Here is an 18231-nt window from a genome sequence, read left to right as displayed (position 1 = left end):
TGGCATTACAAATGTTTTATATCCTTAGAACCACTATGGCTTTGGCTCAGAAATTAACATCAGACACTCAACTGAGACCACACACATATGGACAGCAAACATCTTAACAAGGAGCTTGCCTTTTGTACAAAGTTTGTGTGTGTGTGTGTGTGTGTACACAAAACACAAGGGTATAAAATCCAGTGACAAGGGCTCACATATGCCCAGGCAGGGGATAGGAGTGGCTTTAAATGACAAGATTGAGGACACAATAGGCACACAAAAGTGGTAGAGAATGGCAGCCTCCCCTCCATCTTCCCATCTTGGGTCAAAAGAAAGACCTGAGAAGGACAAATACGCCAAGGAAGATGGAAAATATTAGAAATGTACCCCCCCTTTTACTAAATTCCTGAAAGCCCCTAAGGCATCTCAATTGCCTGGCAAGGTAGACCACTCCTGTGTCTCCTAGCAAGATGCTGAGCCTATAAGTAGCAGTTCTGGCCTTAAGCCTACCAGAGACCTAAGACAAGCTTTACAACACACAGGTCTGTGGTGTCTTCCAGAGCCTTTACAATGGAAAGCCAGCACCTTTAAGAAGCCCCCTTCCCCTTAATTCTACAATGTCCTCTAGATTCAGAAGTCCTACAGGTTTTCCTTAATAGGTTATAGAGTAAAGGTAAAGGAAAAAGAGGTTAGCTCCTGTAGTTAATGCCCTAAAGCCTTCCCAGTGGGGGAGGTGTCAAGCACTAAGGTGGTAGGAAAAGGGCAAGATGGACATCTTGGCAGCCATTACACAAGGACAAATGTAGGTATAGATTCTATTCTCTTCAACTGAGGGCTCTGTTCTGCAGAATTCATTCCCAGTAGGACAAGGGTAGGAACTCTTTCTTCTTGGTGTCTCCAAGTGGCCCCAATTCTTCCAGAATTAATGTCTATGCCCTCAGGATGGCTTGGTCCACAATTAGAAGATGGAACAGAGGAAGAGTACATGTGGAAAAAGAACTGGTAGGACCCAGAGGCACAGGGACATAGTGGGCTGTGCCACTGATTTACCTGTAACGAGAAAGAGGTAAATGAAAAGCAAAAAAGGAGAGAGAGAGAGAAAGAGAATAACCAGAGCTAGGGATGTAGGGTGGTAAGAGCATTTGCCTAACATGCAGAAGGCTATGAGTTCAATAACCAAACACATGTACATGCATGAAAGAAAGAGAGAGAGAGAGATACAGACAGACAGATAGACAGACAAAACCAAATAAAACGATCTGGGCCTAAAACTCACATGGTCTGAGGTGTAAAAAGGCTGGAGAGCTGGAAGCACTGGGAAGCAATTGCTTGAGAGGCAAGATTCAGGGCTGGGCTCAGAGCTATAACAAAGAAAGACAGAACAGCTGAATGAGCACAGAGCCCAACTCTTCTTTCCCTTTCCCCAGTTAAGTAAATATACCAGTTAGAGCTGCTGGATTCAGAGTCCCCAAAGGAACTGTTCCATTTAGGTGCAAGGCAGCAGCCTGGGCAGCAGCAGCAGCGGCAGCAGCTGTAGTGGGCAGCTGGATTCCAGAGCCTACATAAAGAAAAGGTGGTTCAGGTTTCAATTCTTAACCTACAATTCACCAAGGTCTTCACCCAGCAAAAACTTTACCTTCTGCCAGTTTGGCCATAAGCTGCAAATGTCCACCTGCTGATCCCAGATCCAGCTCTTGGTCTCCATCAGGAAAAGTGATGTCTGTACCACCATCCAGTCGCTCAGTAACATGGCCAACTCTCATTGGTCTACCAGCAAGCTCAAAGCCATTTAACTGCTCCAGGGCCCGCCGGGCACACTCGGAGTCAGAGAACTATGAAAAAGTCAGACCGTGAGTCACCAGACATGTTCTGAAAGCCCCACTTAAGATTCCTTAATGCTAATATCCTAGGAAAACTGCATGCCCAATAGTAAAAAAAAAAAAACCTTTCCTTGTCCTGGAAATGTGACCGAAGATCCCCATTTCCTCAAAATGGTTATCTGAAAAGGACCTTTCCCAACTGACTCAGTGGCAATCACTTTTTAATCTTCCAGTTCCACTAAAAATCTAATAAGGCAAAAAGTATGTATCATCTACAGGGAACAGCCTGTTTTAAGAACAAGAATATAATAAATAGAAAACAGTCTAAGAATCAAGGTTCCTATCTGTTAGTACTCAATCAAGTACTAATAATCTGAAACTCCATCCCCGTGCTTAAAAAGAAAGACACTCACTCTGATATTAAGAGCTGATACAATCCCCACCCCACAGGCACACCAGTGCAGATAAGTGACTGGCATGGAGATTCTGTTCTTTAGTCCCTTTCATCAGTACCACTAGCAGCATGCTGATATGAAGATTTACAGTGGGCTGTTTGTGTGTCAAAAGCTGCTGACCTACAAGGCAACAGAAGCCTTTCCCCATTGAGTCACAAAGAATATCCAAGTGCTTGCTACTATGGAATCACCAACACAACAGCTGGCCTTGTTTACTCTGGTTCTACCTGTCCTAGAGTCAGGCATGTGGAATTGATGGTTCCTTGGTAGGTGATATAAACAGTGTAATATAAACACCCTTTTAATGGATACTTCTGAGATGAGCAATTCTCATTATAGAACACATGGCCCACCCCTGCTGAGGGCAACTATAGGGGCAAAAGCTGCCTGCATTAATCCCAGAAAGTATCAGATTCTGTCACTTTGTGGCTGGCAGAACCAATTAAACGAAATAGAAACCATTTGTTGGAGTGTCAGGAAAAGGTTAAAACTTGTCTACCACCAGATACCTACATTAGTCTTTTCAATGAAGAAACTGTTTCAAATGGGGTAGTTTTGGAAGAAAGTTTATCTTTCTATTCTTTCTTCTACCCGTTAAGAATACACCAATCTTAAAAACATGTCTCAAAAGCACATACTTAGCCTCCCTCATGCCCCCAACCTTTTGGCTACAACCTAGAATCATTACTATTACCCACAGACACCCCCATACCAGGGCCACTGACAGAATGAAGAAGCAAAGCCAAGATCTCAAGTAATGCACTCATCTCAAGGGGCAGAAGGCTAGTCCAAGCTTCCAGCACCAGGGTTTATGGGTCATTTAGACAGTTCCTAAAGGAGGAGGATGAAGCTGAGCTGCAAAATCAGACAAGTGGACAAACCCAAAGTAAAATTAAAAAATTAAGAATAAATACTCACTGAAATGAAACCATAACCTTTCGAGCGGCCTGTATCTGAGTCCTTCATCAGGACGATATTATCAATCTGCAGTAGAACAGGAAAAAATTATTAAGAATCTCCTGGCTACTCTATTATTCTAAATACCTCTAACATTCTAGCCAACAAACTACATTTATTCAACCCTTACCCCTTTTTCTACCTTTTTTCTTTTGTGATCCAGGAATTGAGCTCAGCACCTTGTGCATATTAGGCAAGTGCTCTACTACTGAAGTGATATCCCTAACTCTCCAAACCTTCTTTAAGAAGAAATGAAGTGGAGTTGGAGAGCTGGCTCAGTTGGTAGAGTGCTAGCCAACAAGTGAAAGCATTAGGTACTGAGATCCAATCCTGGTCTCAGACCAAAAAAAGAAAAAAAGAAATGAAGCTAGGTACCTGGCCTCATACCTGCAATCCTTGCTACCTGGAATATGGACATTGGAAGATCAGGAATTGAGACTAGGCTAGCTAGGGCAAGATTACATCCTTGTTTGCGTGTGTACTTGGGCTTGAATTCAGGGCCTATGCACTATACCTTAGCTTTCCCCCTCAAGACTGTTACTGTAACAAAGCTCTACTTCTGGCTTTTTGGTAGTTAATTAAAGAATTTCCGGGCTGGGAAGGTGGCTCAGTGGTAGAGCGCTTGCCTTGCATGCATGAGGCCCTGGGTTCAATTCCTCAGCACCACATAAGCAAAAAGAAAAAAGCCAAAGTGGCACTGTGGCTCAAGTGGTAGAGCGCTAGCCTTGAGCTGAAGAGCTGAGGGACAGCACCCAGGCCCAGAGTTCAGGCCCCACAACCAGACCCCCCCCAAAAAAAAAAAACCAAACAAAAAAAAAGAATTTCCCTGACTTTTCTGCCCAGGCTGGCTTCAAATTACAATCCTCATATCACAGCCTCCTAAGTAGCTAGGATTACAAGTATGAGCCACCAGCACCTAAGATCCTATCTTAACAAATAAGCTGTGTGTAGATGACATATGCTTGTCATCCCAACTATGCAGAAAGCTTAAGAAGGAGGGTAACAGGCCAGGCTAGCCCTAGGTAAAACATGAGATCCTATTATAAAAATAATATCAGGGGGGCTGGGAAGGTGGCTCAGTGGTAGAGTGCTTGCCTTGCATGCATGAGGCCATGGGTTCGATTCCTCAGCACCACATAAGCAGAAAAAGCTGGAAGTGGGGCTGATGCTCAAATGGTAGAGTGCTAGCCTTCAGCTGAAGAGCTGAGGGACAGAGCCCAGGCCCAGAGTTCAGGCCCCACCACTGACCAAAAAAAAAAAAAAAAAAAAAAAAAAAATAATAATAATAATATCAGGGCCAGGCGCTGGTGGCTCATGCCTGGAATCCTAGCTACTAGGGAGGCTGAGATCTAAGGATCGAGGTTCAAAGCCAACCTTGGGCAGGAAAAGTCCATGAGACTCTTATCCCCGATTAACCACCAGAAAACTGGAAATAGTGCTGTGGCTCAAGTGTAGAGTGCTGGCCTTGGGCTCAAGAGCTCAGGGACAGAGCCTAGGCCCAGAGTCAAGCCCCATGACCAACCCTGCCCCCCCCCCCAAAAAAAAAAATTAGTAACAATAACAGACATGGTGGCTCACTAGTCAATGTGGAGGCTGACTACAGAAGCATTGCTGTTCAAGACTAGGCCAAGCAAAAAAGTTTGTGAAAGCCCCTCCTCAACTAATGGCTGGATGCAATGACATGTACCTATCACCCTAGCTATAATGCAAAGTTTAATACAGGAGGGTTATGGTCCAGGCTCGCTTAAGCATAAAGTGGGACTCTATCTCAAAAAAAGGGGCTGAGGGGGCTGGGAAGGTGGCTCAGTGGTAGAGCGCTTGCCTTGCATGCTCAAGGCCCTGGGTTCGATTCCTCAGCACCACATAAGCAAAAAGAAAAAAGCCGGAAGTGGAGCTGTAGCTCAAGTAGTAGAGCGCTCGCCTTGAGCTGAAGAGCTGAGGGACAGCGCCCAGGCCCAGAGTTCAGGCCCCACGACCAGACCCAAAAAAAAAAAAAAAAATCCTCAAAAAAAAAGGGGGTGAGGGATGGCTAGCAGCATCTCTTAGTGATAAGAGTACCAACCTAGCAAGTGTAAAGTCAAGTCTAAACCCCAGTACCACAAAAATAAATAAATAAGCCAACAAAGGTTAGACCAACTTCCAAAACACTTTTTCTAACTTAATTTATTAACTTTTTTACTTATTTTAATTTACTTAACATTTGGCCTAATCTGGACCCTCTTATTTGGTTTCATTTTGTCTATCTTTGTGTCTACTAAGCAACACAGAGATGGAACCCATGAAATATACAGAGCAGGCCAGACAGAACAGAGAAGTACATTTATTTATTGCCCTACTTTTTTCAATTCCCTTCAGATGTTTTCTTCATTTTCTACTCACTTTGCCAAAGGGCTCAAAGATACCCCGGAGCATGTCCTCGGTGATATTGAAGTGCAGGGAGCCAACATAGAGACGCATTGGTCCACCACTACCTTTCTGCAAGTTGTTGGCCATGGCTGCCAGTCTGTTTTTCTCAGCCTGTGGAAGGAGAAAATAAGTGATGGATCATGTTTACATTCCTCTCTACTTCACAATCTTGTGTTAGTTTTTTAACCTGCTCACCTGTGAGGCCTGTACAATGATGGGCACTCCCAGCAGCCGTTGCCCAGTCAGTCCAATGGCCAGTGGTACAGACTGGATTTCACAGAATTCTACATAGGCAATACCCTTAGAACGCCGTGAGTTCCGATCTGAGATGATGCGCACATCACGAACCTATCCCAGGGCACAAAGAAAACTCTGAGTTGGACATAAAAAAAGATAGAAGACAGGGTACTTAGAAGACAATTAAAGTGGGAAAGTTACCTTGCCAACAGCAGAAAAAAAGTCCTCTAAGTCTCGAGGCCGGATACGGGCAGCTAACTGCATACAGAAAACTGTGCGGGCATCACGCTCCTCAGGGCTCAGATTATCAACTGGCTCCCTAAATAGTAAAATGTGTAAGCTGGGCACCGGTGGTTCACACCTGTAATCCTAGCCATTCAGGAGGCTGAGATCTGAGGATTACAGATTGAAGCCAGCACGCACAGGAAAGCCAGTGACTCTTATCTCCAAAAAGATTCTTAACTACCAAAAAGCCAGAAGTGGAGCTGTGGCTCAAGTGGTACAGCACTAGCTTTGAGCAAAAAGCTAAAGCACAGCACCTAGACCCTGAGTTCAAGCCCTACTACTGGCACCAAAAAAGTAAAATGTGTGAGACCACCTTTTCTTAATACTTGGCAACTGCTCTTCACCTAGCCTTCAAGTAACAGACATTCCTATAGTTTGGATCTCCAACTTTTTTTTTTTCTTCCCCTGCTGTGGGCTAGAACTCAGGGCTTGGGTGCTGTCCCCCTGAGCCCTTTTGTTCAAGACTACTGCTCTACAACTTTGGCCACAGTGCCACTTCTGGTTTTCTGGTGGTAATTGGAGATAAGAATCATATAGACTGTCCTGCCCAGGCTGACTTTGAACTGCAACTCTCAGATCTCAGCCTCCTGAGTAGCTAGGATTATAGGCATGAGCAACCAATGCCCAGCCCAATTTTGTATCCACACTTCAGAAACCCTAAAAAAGTACACATCATCAACTTACCTGATTGGACTCTTCTCTCTGAACTGAGGACTCTTACTGTGGCCAGGCCTACGCCTAAGGGAGAGAAAAAAAAAAGTGAAACTATTCACACTGGATTTTTCTATCATAAAAAAAGCAGATTCTGACACTTCATCTCACATGTAAATTTTTGCTTTGGCCAGTACTAGAGTTTAAACTTGTGGCCCTGGAATTGCTTGGCTCTAACACTTGAGCCATTTCTTCAGCCTGGTTTTTTGTTGGTTGTTTTTTTGGAGATGAAGTCCTGAAGACTCTTCGGATTGGGCTGATTTTGAACTGCAATCCTCCAGATCTCAGTCTATTGAGTAGCTAGGATTATAAGCATGAAGCACTGGCGTCCAGCATCACTTGTGAATTCTTTTTTTTTTTTCTTTTTTTTGTCGGTCATGGGGCTTGAACTCTGGGCCTGGGTGCTGTCCCTCAGCTCTTCAGCTCAAGGCGAGCGCTCTACCACTTGAGCTACAACGCCACTTCCGGTTTTCTGGTGGTTTATTGGAGATAGGAGTCTCACGGTCTCTCCTGCCCGGGCTGGCTTTGAACCTCGATCCTCAGATCTCAGCCTCCTGAGTAGCTAGGATTACAGGCGTGAGCCACCAGCGCCCGGCGCACTTGTGAATTCTTAACCCAAGTCAACAATCTCTAATCTAAAGATTCAAAATACTTCAAAATCCAATAACAAGTAAATATGATATCACAATGAAAAAGTCTACACCCGACCTCTACTAGGAGTTATAATCAAAATATAGTCATACTAAAAATGCGTAAAATTACCTTCAGATTACATGTATAAGGTAAGTGTGTAATATAAATAATTCTGTGCTTAGATTTGGGTCCCATGTCCAAGGTATCTCATAAATATGCAAATCCTATAAAATCTGAAAAAAATCCCAAACATTTTTCAAAATAAGTGTTTTCAGATCAAGAATACTGTATACCAGCCTTCCAGTGACTGAGCATCTTGTCTACCACAATGGGTTATAAGCGCTTTCAGGTAAGTCAGGGTATAGTATACTTGTCCTAGCCTAGATGAAGATTCAGGGTAAGGATTAGGGATATAGCTCAGTGGTAAAACATTTGTCTGGACGGTTTGAGGCTCTGTCTAGGTTCCCCAGGACTGTCAGCAGGGGGATAGTAATACCAAGAGGTGATACCCAGTGAGCAATGGAGGACTCCTATAGTGTACACGATCCTCACGACGCCAGTCTCGACTTCGTGACTCACTACTACGTCGTCGATCCCAGCTCCGGCTACGATGACGACGCTGCCGATCACGGCTCCGGCTTCGGCTGGTTCTTCTTCTATGACGATCACGATCTCGACTACGACTACAGACAAAACAACCATTTTGGCATTTAAAGTGTAGCCTTCAGGGGTTCTATTCCCATCTTCATTCATCCCCAAACCCAGCAGCCCCCAGAATTACTGACCTGCGCTTTCTATCCTTGCTCCTACTATGGCTCTGACTCTTCTTCCTGTGAGAGAACATCAGTTCTTACCATTGGGAAAGTTTCATCATCTCTCCCAAGGAAGAAGACTGAAGAAGGCCAGGGTAAAAACAGAAGACCAAAGACTAGAAGGTCATCTGGCAGTATGTCACAGTGACTGCATTATACCAACTTACAACCCCAAATGCTGTCAAACAACTGAAGTGGCCATTTCCCCCTCAAAAGCCAAGCAAAAGCTAATGTTTCCAAATCATGATTTGTCTATTTTCTGTTTTATTAAAATGAACTACATGGCTGTTAGGACTGATCCACAAACCTACACTGGAAAGCATAGACTAGATTAAATCTTCATCTTTATTCCCAAGACCCATGGAACCATTAGTAAGTTAGCAGTCTCAAGAGCAACCATCAACCTGCTCTGGCTATTTCTCCAATGGAGGCGGCTGTATCCCTTCCCAAAGTACCAACCCACTTATTCACCCCACACTCACTTGCTTGTCTCCCCAGTGGTGGTGCTCCCACTGGTACTACTGCCACTGTTGCCGGTGCTGCTGGTGGTATTGCTAGGACTGTCCTTCTTAACCTCTTTGCTTTGCTGCTCATCCTGAGGAGTTCACCAGGAAAATGTCACAAGGTATAAGGCAGACACACAGATCCCATTGGGCAAAAAAGAATGAAGGTGGACAAGAAATCAAAGCTCTAAATTAGCCAGTCAGTTTTTGGATACCAGGTCTCCTAACAAAGGGAGTAACAGAGGAAGCAAGGAAACTACTCAAAAGGAAGAAATTAGGGTGACAGACTTTGATGTCAAACATCAGCTACCTGTCATCTGTTCCACTGAATTTTTTTCCAGGAAAGAAAGAAAGGGAGGCTGTCTGAGGTAAACTTTCTACTATCCCTGAGAGTTATTAGCAAACCACATGTTATCCACCATATTTTGCCCACCCTTGGTTGTCAGGTCCTTGTTAAAATTATGGTCCTTGATTTGTTTTTTTGAGTCCAGTCATGGGGCCTGAACTCTGGGCCTGGGCGCTGTCCCTTAGCTCTTCAGCTCAAGGCTAGCACTCTACCACTTGAGCCACAGTGCCACTTCCGGCTTTTTTTTTTTTTTGCTTATGTGGTGCTGAGGAATCAAACCCAGGGCCTCTGGCATGCAAGGCATGCGCTCTACCACTGAGCCACCTTCCCAACCCCAAAATTATGGTCCTTGAATACAGGCTCCTCAAGGAAACTTAGTAAATCTTTTAGGAATATCACTGAACATAAAATAAACAGGGAAAAAGGATTCACAAAGTGTTCAAACTGATGACCCACAACTGCTTTCTTATTAACCCAATTCCAGTAGTGAGGTGGGGAAAATTACCTCCTCTTTTTTATAGGGAGCTTCCAGCATGGCCTCAATCACGATATCAAAGTCATCAGATGCCATCGTGTCAGATCTGAGGAGAGGATATTGATACATAAGAACCTGATTTTTATTTTTCCTCCCCTTCCAGTACCACACTCCCTCCCCCCTCCAAGAAACAAATGGTTCTGTTTTTTGAACTAAAGGATTTTGCCAGCAGTTGTTTATGCTAGCTTTACTTTTGTACCTTAGAGATCTGAGCTAGTTTTGCTTTGTGACTAAATTGGTCAGGGGCCTAGAATGAAACTTAATACCTAAGAAGAGAGAAAATATAGTACACACCTTTATCCTATAAAGAGAAAACGTTGGTACTCAAAACTTGGTACTACTATTCACTTTACAAGGGAACACTAGACACACATTCTACTGTTGAAAATTCTGAGTAAGTTGCTTAAATAATATTTGCAGTAAAAAGGTAAAGATGCAAGACTATCAGAAGTCAGACAAAGCTAACAACAGAATGATGCAAATTGACTTAAATTCTTCCCTCACATAGTCCCAACACCAATAATTAGTGCCTCACCACTAAGGCCTTAATGCTCATCACTATTTTTTGTCCAGTACCAACTAGAATTTAGGTAACTCAGAAATAGTACATTAAGACAGGCTTAACTGTCTGGCAGACAGGGTACAACTATTCTTCCTCAAGCCTTTGCATCTAGCAATTACATTCCCTCAGGCTGCCAGTCACAGATCTGTCAAATAAGAATATCAAAAGATACTAAACAAGACCATTAATATTAAAGAAAGAAACAAACAAAAAACTGGGTGGAGAGCCAGGCACTTGTTTCTTGGGTCTATAATCCTAGCTACACAGGAAGCTGAGATCTGAGGATCAAGGTTCAAAGCCAACCAGGGAAGGAAAGGTTGTAAGACAATTATCTCCAACTTTTTTTTTTTTTTTTGTCAGTGTGGGGCCTGAACTCTGGGCATGGGTACTGTCCCTCAGCTCTTCAGCTGAAGGCAAGCACTCTACCACTTGAGCCACAGCACCACTTCTGGCTTTTTCTGCTTATGTGGTGCTGAGGAATGGAACCCAGGGCCTCATGCATGCAAGGCAAGCACTCTACCACTGAGCCACCTTCCCAGCCCCTCTTACCTCCAATTAACCACCACAAAACCAGAGGTGGTGCTATGGATCAAAATGATATTAGTACCTAGAACATAAAAGCTAAGGGACAGCATCCAGTCCCTGAGTTCAAGTCCCACAACTGACAAAAACAAAAAACAAAAAAATTGTTGGGGTGGAATTATCAATACAACATGGACGAATCCCAAAATAATTATACTGAATTAAAGAAACCAGACCAGCAGGCATCATGGGCACACACTTAATATCCCAGCAATCAGGAGACAAAGACAGGAATTTGAGGCTAATTTGGATCTCAAAATAAATGAGAGCCAGAGCCAGAGCGAGAGAAAGAGAAAGAGTGAGAGGAGAGAGGGAGAGGGGGCACTGGTAGCTCACATCTATAATCCTAGCTCAGAAACTGGTAGCTCACATCTATAATCCTAGCTCAGAATCCTATAATCAGAAGGCTAGGATCTGAGAAGTGAGGTTCAAAGCTAGCCCAGGAAGGAAAGTCTGTAACTCTTATCTCCAATTAATCACAAAAAAGTCAGAAGTAGGGGCTGGGAAGGTGGCTCAGTGGTGGAGTGCTTGCATCACATGCATGAGGGCCTGGATTCCATTCCTCAGCACCACATAAGCAGAAAAAGCGGGAAGTGGCTCTAGTAGTGGTAGAGCGATTGTCTTGAGCTGAAGAGCTGAGGAACAGCGCCCAGGCCCAGAGTTCAGGCCCCATGACCGACAAAAAAAAGTCAGAAGTAGAGAGAAAGGCAGAGAGTGTGAGGGAAGGGGTGACATTATCCAAAAAGAAATGCACTCTTTATCTGACTTATGTAACTGTAATCCCTCTGTACATCCCTTTATAACAACAACAAAGCCAGAAATCAAGGTGCGGCTCAAGTGGTAGAGTAGTACTAGCCTCAACCAGAAGAAAGAAAGAAAGAAAGAAAGAAAGAAAGAAAGAAAGAAAGAAAGAAAGAAAGAAAGAAAGAAAGAAAGAAAGAAAGAAAGAAAGAAAGAAAGAAAGAAGGGAGGGAGGGAGGGAGGGAGGGAGGGAGGGAGGGAGGGAGGGAGGGAGGGAGGGAGGGAGGGAGAGAGAAAAGAAAGAAAAGAAAGAAAGAAAGAAAGAAAGAAAGAAAGAAAGAAAGAAAGAAAGAAAGAAAGAAAGAAAGAGAAAGAAAGAAAGAAAAGAAAGAAAGAAAGAGGGGCTGGGAATGTGTCTTAGTGGTAGAGTGCTTGCCTAGCATGCATGAAGCCCTGAGTTTGATTCCTCAGTACCACATAAACAAAAAAACAAAAACAAAAAAACAAAAAGGAAAGGAAAAGAGGAAAGAAAAGGAAAGAAAAAAAATAATGCTAGGTTAATATAAAATTGTAGAAGACCCAAACTAATCTATTGTTACAAAAAGCAGATCAAGCTAGGTTCTGGTGGCTCATGGCTATAATACACATAAGAGGCTAAGATATGAGAATCAAACCAGCCAGGGCAGAAACTATCTCCAATTATCCAGAAAAAAAAAACTGGGCTAGAAGCATGGTTCAAGTGGTAAAGCATAAGCCATGAGTGTAAAAAGCCAAGTGAGGGGGCTGGGAAGGTGGTAGAGTGCTTGCCTTACATGCCTGAGGCCCTGGGTTCGATTCCACAGCACCACATAAGCAAAAAGTAAAAAGCCGGCAGTGGCGCTGTGGCTCAAGTGGTAGAGCGCTAGCCTTGAGCTGAAGAGCTGAGAAACAGTGCCCAGGCCCAGAGTTCAGGACCCACGACCGAGAGAGAGAGAGACACACACACACACACACACACACACACACACACACAAAGGGATTTTAAGAGGGTACAAAAACCTTTGAAAGTAATCATTTTGTGGGTGTTGACACATATCAAAACACTTCAAATTGCACTCCTTATAGTTTTATACCAATTACAAATAACTCAAAAATGCTAGAAAATATACAAAGTAGGCTGCAAGTAATAGCGTACATCTGTAATAGCAGTAAATACCAATAAAAGACTGAGGCAGGAGGATCACAAGTTCAAGGCAAGTTTGGGCTATATAGCAAGACTCTGTCTCAAAAACCATAAATAAATAAAAATATAAAAATAATTATGTCAGGGCTGGAAATGTGGCTTAGTCGTAGTGTTTGCCTAGTATTCATGAAACCCTGGGTTCGATTCCTCAGTACCACATAAACAGATAAAGCCAGAAGTGGCGTTGTGGCTCAAGTGATAGAGAGCTAGCCTTGAGCACAGAAAGGCTCAGTGCTCAGGCCCTGAGTTCAAGACCCAGGACTGAAAAAAAAAATAATGACGACGAAGATAATGCCAGGTGCCAGTGGCTCATAACTGTAATCCTAGTTATACAGGAAGCTGAGATCTGAGGAACAGGATTGGAATCCAGCTGGGTCAAGAAAGTCTGTGAGACTCCTTTTTTTTTTTTTTTTTGGGTCTGGTCGTGGGGCCTGAACTCTGGGTCTGGGCACTGTCCCTCAGCTCTTCGGCTCAAGGCTAGCGCTCTACCACTTGAGCCACAGCGCCACTTCCAGCTTTTTTCTTTTTACTTATGTGGTGCTGAGGAATGGAACCCACAGCCTCATGCATGCAAGGCAAGCGCTCTACCACTGAGCCACCTTCCCAGCCCCTCTGTGAGACTCTTATCTCCAGTTAACTAGTAAAAAAAGCTGGAAGTGGAGCTGGGCTCAAGTGGTAGACCATTTTTGAGCAAAAAAAAAAAAAAAAATCCAAAATCCAAAGATCAGCACTCAGGCCCTGAGTTCAAGCCCTAGTATCAACCCAAAAAAAGACAAATTATCCAGGTGCTGGTGGCCTATAATTCTGTCTACTCAGGAGTCTGAGATCTGAGGATCTAAGTTCCAAGCCAGCCTGGGGTGAAAAGTCCTTTGAAATTGTGCTCGCTCGCTCGCTCTCTCTCTCTCTATATATATATATGTATGTATACACACACACACTCTCTCTCTCTCAAGAATTTCTCCTTGCTGAGTAGAGCCACTACAGGGTAAAGGTAATTCCTTCTCTCTCTCTCATACACACACACTGAGAAGTTTCACTTAAGAAGCTGGGGGGGGGGGGGGTGGAGATGGGAAGGGGAAACAAAGGAGGAGGCAACAATGCTTGAAAAGAAATGTACTGATTACCTTGCCCATGTAATTGTAACCCCTCTGTACGGTATTTTCACAATTAAAAAAAAAAAAAAAAGGAGCTACAGAGTAATTGAGTGTGCTTGTAGTATGCCACGAGGTCCTGGTTTAATCCCCAACACCAAAACAGAGAGCTCTGTGTGGTGGTTTATGCCTATACTCCTAGCTACTGGGAGATGAAGACTGGGAAGACAGCTGTTGAAGGCCAGGCCAGGGAAAAAATGACATCTCAACCAACAAGCTGAATGTGGTGGTATAAGCCTATAAACCCAGTAAGAAGCATGGGTGGGAGTACTATAATCTGAGAGCAGCTCCAAAAAAGAAAAGAAAAGTTAAGACCTTATCAGAAAAAAAAAAAAATAACTAAAGCCAGACACTGGTGGTTCATACCTAATCCTAGCTACTCAGAAGGCTGAGATCTGAGGATTGCAGTTCAGAGCCAGCCTAGGCAGGAAAGTCTGTGAAATTCTTATCTCCAGTTAACCACCAGAAAACTAGAAGTAGAGAAGTGACTCAAAGTGGTAGAACAAAATAGCTCAGGGACAGCGCTCAGGCCGAGTTCAAGCCCCATGACCAACAAAAATAAAAACTAAAGCAAGCAAGCAAACAAAAAACTTCTACTGAAGCCAACAACCCTCTAAAAATGAATTCTATATATATGAAATTTTCACTCAATCATGAACAAACCTATTAAAGCACAAAGTTAGGCAACACATGACAGTTCTGTCAACTATGGACAACATATAACAGTGATCCTATGAGACTGTCATTTATCTGGACTGTAATCCTAGCTACTCAGGAGGTTGATACCTGAGGATTGAGGTTCAAAGACAGCCCAGGAAGGAAAGGCTGTGAGACTCTTCCTTCCCCCTCCCCCAGTCACGGCGTGGGCGCTGTCCTTGAGCTTTTTTGGCTCAAGGCTAGCGCTCTACCACTTGAGCCACAGCACCACTTCTGGCTTTTCCTGTGTATGTGATACTGAGGAATCGAACCAAGTGCTTCCAGCATGCTAGACAAGCACTGTACCACTAAGCACCCAGGCCCTGAGTTCAAACCCCATAACCAATTAAAAAAAAAAAAAAGATATAGTAGTGATATAGTAGCTATTTTAAGCACACTATAATATTCCAAAAATGAGGAATCTGGCAAATACATTTCTAAGAACATCATTAGGCAATGTGTGACAATTTGTAACTGGTAATTTCACTGGGTTTAACTGCATCTTTCTAGTGTCCTAAAAAGCAGTAGTGCATTTTCATGTTTGTATGTGTGGCCCTGAACTCAGAGCTTCCTGCTTTCTAGGTAGACACTCTATCACACCTCCAGTCTTTCTTTATTTTTCATATAGGGTCTCCTGTTTCTTGCCTAGGTAACTCTGAAAGGTTGATACTTTTCAAGTTCTTTGTGCGCACTAAGTCAACTCCATTCAACTCCATCAACATACACACTATAGTATATTCTTCCATCTCTGCTCTGAAAACTACAGAACCAAAGTCATGACGAACAGATAAAACACAAACAAGAACACTGATCTCATTGCTAAAGGGGCAGAGGAGTGCTTTAAAACCATTATTAAAACAGTTCAGAAGGAATTCACAAAGTGCTAGAATCCATGGGTGATGGTAGGCCCATCAGATGAAGTCACTGAGCTAAGCAAAACACCTCCAAAATGTAGGCAGCTTGATTAAAAACTGAAACAATAAACAAGGGGGAAACATTGAGCCATGGGCTGGCTCAAGGGGTAGAATGCTTTCTTATCATGTAGGAGATCCTGGGTTCGGTCCCCAATACCTCCTCCTGTCTCCAAAAAAACACCCTACAAACTGGGCACTGATGGCTCCCTACTGTAATCCTAGCTACTCAAGAGGCTGAGATCTGAGGCTTTCAGTTCAAAGCCAGCCTGGGCTGGAAAGTTTGTAAGACTTTTACCTCCAATTAACCACCAGGAAATTGGAAGTGGGGCTGTGGCTCAAAGTGGTAGAGCACTAGCCAAATAGGAATGCTCAGGGACAGTGCCCCAGCCTAGAGTTCAAGCCCCATGACAAAAACAATAACAAAAATACCCACAACATTTACCAATACTGTGTAATGAGCCAATGATCATTACATACCCAGAGGTGCTGGCACAGGCCACACTATGCATCCCAGACTGTTGTGGAGCAGCTATGTAGCCCAAGGCTTGAACTCTCCTCAGCCTCTTGGCTAGCTCTAGGGCAGTCTAGGATATATAGTGAGACCTTTGTCCCAAAAACAAAAACAAGTCTTATAAGTAACTAATTGGCATAATCTCTACAAAATCTACAACCCTGGTATTCAATCCTCCCATCTGAACTAACCATATGCCTACAGGACCTGTGGTCAAAAAGTTTAAAGCTGCTGGGCACCAGTGGCTCATGATTATAATCCTAGCTATTCAGGAGGCTGAGATCTGAGGATTATGGTTCAAAGTCAGCCCAGGCAGGAAACTCCGTGAGACTCTTTTATCTCCAATAAAATGCTCAAAAAAGCCTAAGTGGGCTGGGAAGGTGGCTCAGTGGTAGAGTGCTCGCCTTGCATGCATGAGGCCCTGGGTTCAATTTTCAGCACCACATAAACAGAAAAGGCTGGAAGTGGCGCTGTGGCTCAAGTGGTAAAGTGCTAGCTTTGAGCTGAAGAGCTGAGGGACAGTGCCCAGGCCCAGAGTTCAGGATCCACGACCGACAAAAAAAAAAAAAAGCCGTAACTGCGGCTGTAGCTCAAGTGGTAGAGAGCTCTGGAACAGCGTCCAGGCTTAGAGTTCAGCCCCAGGACTAGGGAGGAGGGGGGGCAAGGAGGGAGGGAGTTAAAAACTCTAACCCTAGCCGGACGCTGGTGGCTCACACCTGTAATCCTAGCTACTCAGGAGGCTGAGATCTGAGGATCGCGGTTCAGAGCCAGCTCAGGCAGTAAAGTCCGTTAGACTATCTCCAATTAACCACCAGAACGCCAGATGTGGTGCTGTGGCTCATGTGGTAGAGCACTCGCCTTGAGCTCAGAGGCAGTGCCCAGGTCCAGGGTTCAAGCCCCACGACCGACCAAAAAACAAAAACAAAAAAAACTCTAACCGGGCTTGGGTGGCTCATGCCTGTAATCCTAGCTACGCAGAAGGCTGAAATCTGAGGTTCCTGGTTCAAAGCCAATCCAGGCATTTAAGTCCATGAGGCTCTTATCTCCAATTCAGAAGCAAAAAGCTGCAAGTGGAGCTGTAGCTCAAGTGGTAGAGCACTGGCTTAAGAGAAAGAGCCCAAGACCTGAATTGAAGCCCCAAAACCAGCACCAAAAAAAAAAAAAAAAAAAAAGTTAGCTCCTATCAGCAAACACATAGTGAACTTGAGTTTCCAAAGACTGGGAACGGAGGAAAGAGTCTCAATTCCTTCACCGCTCTTCGAGTGGTGGCACGAATCGCTAAAAAACAAAAACAAAACAAAAAACTCCGTATCTTCCCTGAATGCGGAGGGCCGCAGCGCCCTCGCCGGCGCCGGCTGCCCGGAAGTTCCGAGGCCCCGGCACGCAGTTCAGTCAGGACGTTTGAAGCCGTCTCTTAGTAAAGGGTATAAACACCACTATGCCGACATCATCTGAGTAGTAAACGCGTCCAGGACGAAATAGAGATTTTTTTAAGTTTCTTTTTTGCTTAATTGTAAGAACTTGCCCGCTTCCGCTCTGACGCCAAGGTCTACCTGTGACGTCAGGGGGAGGCGCCGAGTAGAAACGTCACATAGGTGACGTACCAGGGGGACCAAGTTTCGGGGTTTCTCACCAGTTCCGGGTCCCCGTAGGGGGTCCCGGTTCTCTCCGTTCCTTTGAGTGTTTGGGGACGCGAAGCTTGGTTAGTTCCTGTAATTTCAGCAGGAAAAGCAGCTCTGCAGCCAGACCTTCCTCTCTTCCCGCAAAATGGCGGCCCCTCCGCTATCTTCCAAAACCTTCCGCTATCTGCGCATGCGTCAGAACACTTAAACGCTTGATCTCACTGCTTTCGCCGCAGCAGTCCAAAATACAGGTTCTCATTGGATAAAATGCCAAGTATGGGCGGGGTCAATCTCGTGTTCCTTAGCAACCATCAACTGGCAAGCGATTGGTTAATTTCTCAGAGACTCCAGGAAAGTGATAGTGTCTTTTGGTAGCGGCCGGCCACTCGCAGAAGGCGGGAGAAAGTGGCTCAAGAACAAGTGGCGGGCTCACGGGTCCCCTAGGAGCCTTACCTGGCTGAAGAGATGGGCGGAGCCAACAAGGAAGGCCCAACAATGTCCTTGGCTCTCCCTACTCGGGTTTGCTGAGCCGGGCAACTCTTCTCTGG

At 44.4% G+C, this 18231-nt stretch overlaps 1 protein-coding gene across 4 annotated transcripts; it reads right to left on the bottom strand.

Moving 5' to 3' along the window:
• On the bottom strand, window positions 1–17848 carry Rbm23 (RNA binding motif protein 23). 4 transcript variants are annotated; one of them, XM_042686422.1, is made up of 14 exons: window positions 17695–17848; window positions 9653–9728; window positions 8781–8893; window positions 8272–8316; window positions 7996–8169; window positions 6827–6880; window positions 6059–6176; window positions 5816–5968; window positions 5594–5731; window positions 3176–3241; window positions 1619–1814; window positions 1424–1540; window positions 1259–1343; window positions 1–1032 (listed from the first exon to the last, which is right to left on the bottom strand). In XM_042686422.1, the coding sequence occupies exons 2-14, from the start codon at window positions 9716–9718 to the stop codon at window positions 1029–1031; spliced, it is 1329 nt and encodes a 442-aa protein (XP_042542356.1). In that variant the 5' UTR covers window positions 9719–9728; window positions 17695–17848; the 3' UTR covers window positions 1–1028. The 4 variants fall into 4 exon arrangements, with proteins under 4 accessions (XP_042542356.1, XP_042542355.1, XP_042542358.1 ...); XM_042686421.1 differs by having other exon boundaries at window positions 1–320; XM_042686424.1 differs by having other exon boundaries at window positions 1–320; window positions 1655–1814.
• Between the last annotated feature and the right edge of the window lie 383 nt (window positions 17849–18231).

The sequence above is a fragment of the Dipodomys spectabilis genome, unplaced genomic scaffold (genome assembly GCF_019054845.1).
Source record: "Dipodomys spectabilis isolate Male_0828 unplaced genomic scaffold, ASM1905484v1 ptg000097l, whole genome shotgun sequence".
Taxonomy (NCBI): domain Eukaryota; kingdom Metazoa; phylum Chordata; class Mammalia; order Rodentia; family Heteromyidae; genus Dipodomys; species Dipodomys spectabilis.
This window is presented reverse-complemented; position numbering and strand designations above follow the sequence as displayed.

Coding starts and splice junctions, on each gene's coding strand:
- Rbm23 (XM_042686421.1), bottom strand. CDS start 9,718: ATGGCATCTGATGACTTTGATATCGTGATTGAGGCCATGCTGGAAGCT. Junction 6,177..6,826: donor AGAGAGAAGAGTCCAATCAG/GTAAGTTGATGA, acceptor TTTACTATTTAG/GGAGCCAGTTGATAATCTGA. Junction 1,815..3,175: donor AAGGTTATGGTTTCATTTCA/GTGAGTATTTAT, acceptor ACTTTTTCATAG/TTCTCTGACTCCGAGTGTGC.